Raw genomic sequence first — 6,384 nt, 5'->3', positions numbered from 1 at the left:
ATATCGGAACATTCCTAATTAAAGCACAATGTGCATATATTACATGAAATATATTTGCGTATTTTACATGTAATTCTTGTCAGGTAGATTACTGAAAAGGTATATTTACCTTGTAAAACAATCGGTCGGCAAACTGCAGTATTTCCGCCCAAGCGTTCATCCATGTATGCAGCAGGAGATAATTTATGGTGACAAGGAAGCAAATGCCGGAAAAACTAGACTTGATGGTACTCTCGACGAACCACTTCCAATCCAGATGTTGCGTACCAAATACGTGGTAGGCCGGTAATACCACGCTTTCCAAGATAAAGGCGAGATAGAAAATCGATAGGCCAAATTCAACAAAATTATGAATTACCACCATCCATCTAACTCTTTTTGTTCTAAAAAAAGAATCAATAATGCTCAAACAGACTTTTTTTCAAAGTTTTCTCAATTTAATGTAGTTAACATAGTATTATTAAATTATCTTTTAGTATCACGATGGAACTTTAAGCTATATCTTTGAATTGAATTATTGAAGATTATAACATATTATTCGTATATTTCGCGAACAAACTTGGAAATACTTTTTCTAGAGAATTCATATACTTTTTTTAGAAATTTTATATAAATCCATTACTGTCAAATAACAAGATAAATTTTATAATTAATAATTAGGTATCTTGTCGCTTTTATTATACAATTAAATGCTTATATCTGTCATTTTTTCAAAGAAATTATGAAATATCTTTACCTGGGATATTCGTCGCGGTACACAAGAGTCGGTGCGAAAAGGAAATACAAATATTGCGAGAATCTGAGCTCATTTGGTGCCGGAGTTTCGCTGTGGGGTTTATATAACAAAAATCTAGGTGCTATGCTTCTGACGAAAGCGTGACACTTCATTATCATACGTACCTAAAGAAGCAAACATTGTTTTAAGTAGAAAAATTTTTGCTTCAACAACTATTGTAATGTTAGAATAATAAAAAATAATTAACTATTCTACACATTTATATGTAAATTGATGTCAAACACATGTAGATGCAAATTACGTTAATGTCTCCGACAATAAGAAAAAATCATTAACAGGTTTTATTTATTTGTACTATCAAATGTATAAAAAGAAAAAATTGATTTAAGTATTTCTACGTATACTTTGTAAAAAAATTCACATTTCTCGCTTCTAATATTATAATTCAAGACGGTATAAACGTAGGTTTTAAAAGGTGCTTACTTGTTCCAGCATTATAATCATTCTACAACATATGGAGAGATTCGTGCGGAGTACCGCCTTAATAGGAAAAATAATAAATAGAATTTGATACAATATAAATATTGATAGCCAGCTGTAATCCCATAATTTTCGGAGGGAGGCTGCAAAAAAAGGTATAATTGAATCATTTGAATTAATTAATATTATCTAACAGTTTTTAGAATTATTACGATCAATTATTTTAGCACTATGTCGTTGTTTAATATAATTTCAACTTAATTAATCAGTTATTAGGTTACACTACAAAGAAGATTATGCATAAAATTGAGATTTTATTTTATATATTTCTTTTTTGACTACTCTTTAAGCTACACAAGCGATTTACTTACAATTTTTAATTTCTTAATTAATTTAACTTTCATAATGTTTAAATTAAGCGCTTTTATCTAAACTTGAACTGAAGAGATCGTTACATTTTGGCAAGAATTGAAGTCGCCGGTACGCCCAGAGGGTGAAAGCCGCGTAGACACCAAATGTCGAGGCCTGCATGAACGACCAAATGAAGATGCACGTTGGGAACTTTTCAAAGGCATACCGTAAAGTGTTGGTGCCAACGCGGATCCTTTTAGAATCAATAATTAAAAAAAGGAAATTAAGCTGTAAGAACCAAAGCGTGGTTAAAAGGTAACAAATATGTCGCCAAAATTAAGTAATTAACCGAGTTGTCTAATAATTAATTAATTAATGTGTTTTTTCTATTTTTCAACGAAGGTTCATTGCACTTGGTAATAAGTAAATAGATATCTTAATCTTATCGTCTTTTATCACGAGTAGTTTTGCAAACACAATAATGAAGTGACTGTATCGTTTTCTTCAACCCCGATAATATATACGTCATACTTCACAGCCAGATAATAAGTACGGTTCTGAGTAGTCAGATAGCATGAAATTATAATCGGCGTGAAGTCACCAAATATCTTTTAATAATCTGAGACTAAAAATATTTAAAACCTTAATTTAAAAAAATTAATTTAAAAATTTAAGACCAAAATGTGTTAAAAATAAAAGTTAATATTAGTAAAAATAAAAGTAAAAATAAAAGTTAAAATTAAATTTAAAAGTTTTGACTAAAAATTTAACTAGTATTATAAATGTTATATAAAAATATATATTTTTTTATTTTCAAATATAGTATATTTCATAAAACGATATTTATGTTTTTGTAGAAAACAACGAAATCGATGATTCTGCAGTGGAGGCCAGTCAGATTCCCGTTGTCAACTTACGTTCCATACTTTATGATATCGCATGCGATGGAGTTGAGAAGGAAAAGTATGAAGATCATCACGAACACATTGTAAACCGCGCGAATATGCGGGATGTTGAAGAGATCAGTGAGCAATGAGTTTCTTTCGAGGAACTGCTTATCCGGCAGTGCACCTTTTTTGCTGGATTTCCTGCAAGAATATCAGAAATGCAAATATGATCGGTATAGTGTAAATAAAATGTTTCATTGATTACGTTATGTGAATTTAAGTTGGCGCGTATATATTCTTATGTTAAAACAAAAACAATAATAATATTAGGACTCTCCAATATTAAACAATATAACAAACAAAAAATATAGTAGGCTAATGAGAGTCAGCGACGATAAACATCGCAAATATTATAGTGGACAATCAATACTCAAAGAATAGATTGATATCTTCTTTATTTGAACGTTTTGATTCTCTTTAGAGTCCTCCTCAGCAAGAATGATGTTTCTTATGTTAATAGATTTAAAAAGAACATACTCTCGATGTAGGGATGTCAATATCGAGCAAAAATATCGACTATGAATATATTCAGATATTTTAAAACTATCTATATTCATTCTGAATGAATAGACATTATATCGAATATATCGCACAGCGAATAGATTAAAAAAAATCTCAATTTTTTTAAACCTTACGAACGAAGATCTGTGATATTTGATCATTTGACGTAAGGAAGGCTCCGTTTATTTATAGTCTCAATCAATATTATAAACAATAAATGTAATTAATTCTTCTTTCATGTCTCAATAACTAATCACTAGCCCTTAAATATTAACTCAAAAATCTAAAATAAAAACAAAAGTTAGGAAATATAATTGGTGGAAAATGTATTTAATGATCATTTTTTTTATAAACTCGACACATCTTACTGAGCGCTCTTGCATCTAATTGGTATGTTTGTTGGATCTAAAAGTACAGACCAACTAAACAAATGCAAGAGCTCACTGAGCGTTCAGTCAGGTTCAGCGTAGTACCGACCTACCGACTACTGAAAGCACTCAAAACTCCTAAAAGTATTCATAAAAATGGAGAGTGAATATGAATAATAAAAAAATATCTAGTCAATATTTTATTCGTAATTTTTTATTCGATATTTTTATATTGAGTAGCAAAAAATATCGAATATTCGATATTATCGAATAACGATAAACATCCCTATCTCGATGTAATGCGTAATAATTGTGAAATACTGCAGCAACTGCCAGAAATGCGCAGCCCTGAACTTTTATTTTATTTCATTCATTCATTTTCATTAGAAGCTATCGATTAACCGTTTAATTGTCAATAAATATTATATATGTATTTTTTTTATTCTTAGCTTTATAATTATAATAATAGTATTGAATATATTTTAATAAAATATTATTTTATATATTTTAATAAAATATTTTTAATGTCAAGACAAATAATAATAAAAAGTTATATGGTAAAAAATTTGATTTTATTTGAACTTTGTGACACTTTTACTTTTTTACTGGAAAAACTAGATTTATGCAACAATATTGTGCTATTTCTCAAGTTGATATATTTTTTACTTTGATGCACGAATTATTTGTTGCAGTCAAATTTTTTCTGAAACTTCGTATCTAAGGTACGAAGGTAAAGGTTTTTTGGGTCGTTGATCACGAATCTGGAGTTAGTTTAGCAAAATTCAATATGGCGGATCCAATATGGCTGACCAAAATTTAAAAAAATACTTTATTTGCCTTAAAAATTGGTATACAGCAGTTTTTTGGGTTGCCGATTACAAATATGGAGTCAATTTTGCAAAATTTAATATGGCGGATCGAATATGATGGACCAAAATTTGAAAAATGTTTTATTTACCTCGAAAATCGATATAGAAAGGTCTTTTTGGCTGCAATATCCTTATTCTTGCTCTTACTATAACCAAAGCTTGCAACATTTCAGTAACGTTATATACCGAGTGGGTAACTTATTCCGGGAATTTTATTTCAAAATTTTAATCATCGACCCCAAAAACCCCAATACATCAATTCTCAAGGCAAATAAAACATTTTTTTTTTTAATTTTTTGTCCGCCATGTTGGATCCGTCATCCTGAATTTTGAAAATCTGACTTCATTTTCGTAATCAGCGACCCTCAAAAAAAAATATATATATACATACTTTTTGGCATAGGTTATTGATCAAAATTTTTCAGGAACGATTTTTTTCTTAAAAAAGTAGGGTTTTTTGCGGTTAATTCGTTTATAGCTAATTCAAGTTGCAAAATAAAAGCTTCTGTATCTAACTTCTTATTAAAGTAGTACCATATATGAGGATCATATAACAATTTATTGCATGTGCAGAAACCTTAAGAGTGGAGTTTGAGAACGAAAAAACAAAAGAGAAAAAGGTGTTGCATATATGCAACACCATGCAGCAAAGGGTTAAATTGTTACAAGCTAAGGTAGTACAATTTTGAACACGGTATAATTTTCTGAACAAAATAGAATCTTAATCCAATTTTTAAGATTTAAGTTTGATAATTCTAGAAATTCAAAATGCCTATTACGGTCGAAGCTGGATCTTCGTTGCTTAAATAATTCAATCTTAAATTACTAATATGTACTATATATATACTTGCATATATACCATATTGCTTTTCGGAAAAATAATTCGGAGCGCAGTTTGAAAAAGACTACAATATAGTATATATGCAAGTACATATATAGTATATATTAGTAAATCAAGATTGAATTGTTTAAACAACGAAGATCCAGCTTCGACCGTAATAGGCATTTTAAATTTCTAGTATTGATTGTGTTTCTCACATATACGGTCTAAAATAAAGATATTGTTTAATAATTCTCTTATTGTGTGAAGAGTACTAAAAGGTAGTAAATAGGAAAAGCTAAACTTTAATCTTAAAAAATATTAGGTGTACAAATATGTTTCCATCTTTTTCTAATATATGCCATTACCAATATTGCGTGCATGTAATTTAACATGGTAACATATCTAAGTATTAAGTACTTAAGTAAGCTTTGAGATTTACTAGTATATGACATTAGAGTGCAGTGTAAACAACAAATTTTCTCATTGTATTAAAAATGCAACGTTTTAAAAAAAAAACGGCATTTGCGGCATTTTAATTGCTGCATTATTTTATTTTAAAGAAAACTGCTGCCGAAAGTCACCATTTGCTTGTAAAAGTAAACCGTGACTTTCAGCAGCAGTTTTCTTTAAAATAAAATAATGCAGCAAAATGCTGTAAATGCCGTTTTTTTTTAATCATTGCATTTTTAATGCAATGAGAAAATTTGTTGTTTACACTTCACTCTAATATCATATGCTAAATCTTAAAGCTTACTTAGGTACCTAATACTTAAATATATTATCATGTTAAATTACATGCACGCAGTACTGGTAACGGCATATATTAGAAAACGATGGGAACTTATTTGTATACCATAAATTCAAATCCAGTTTTGTTCAGAATTGTATAATGTTTGTAACTGTTCCACATTACACTATATTTTCGGGTATTTGTGGAATTATCTACACTATCTGACTATCTACTTTTAGATATTTTTGTATGTAGTTACGCATTTTATCACTATTCTGATGATTTCTCACCTTTTGTCACGATGTTTGTCCGTTCTATACAGCAATTCTCCATTTTTCGCCAAAGGTATTGCTATCTTCTGCTGAACTTCGGACATCATGTCATTAATGCGGTTGTCAACGTATTCCAAAACATCCTGTCTTATTTCCTACAAAGAAATACATTTTATATTATTCAAAATATGTCAGAGAGTCACATTATCTCTTACGAAATCGCATTTTCTTGGTTGAAACATTTAAATGATAAGCAATTAAACGTCATCGTGTTTGGACGGTATTAACTCTCTCTCTCTCTCTCTCT

General features: G+C 29.4%; 1 protein-coding gene across 1 annotated transcript in view; it reads right to left on the bottom strand.

Moving 5' to 3' along the window:
* Nucleotides 1-6,091: 6,091 nt before the first annotated feature.
* The window catches only part of LOC108761595 (sterol O-acyltransferase 1), a 15,319-nt gene continuing 15,026 nt past the window's right edge, over nucleotides 6,092-6,384 (bottom strand). The window contains exon 13 of the mRNA XM_018508206.1: nucleotides 6,092-6,232. Within this exon, the coding sequence (XP_018363708.1) occupies nucleotides 6,092-6,232 (141 nt within the window). The remainder of the gene's footprint in view (nucleotides 6,233-6,384) is intronic.

This window comes from Trachymyrmex cornetzi, unplaced genomic scaffold (genome assembly GCF_001594075.2).
Source record: "Trachymyrmex cornetzi isolate Tcor2-1 unplaced genomic scaffold, Tcor1.1 scaffold255, whole genome shotgun sequence".
NCBI classification, from domain to species: domain Eukaryota; kingdom Metazoa; phylum Arthropoda; class Insecta; order Hymenoptera; family Formicidae; genus Trachymyrmex; species Trachymyrmex cornetzi.
This window is presented reverse-complemented; position numbering and strand designations above follow the sequence as displayed.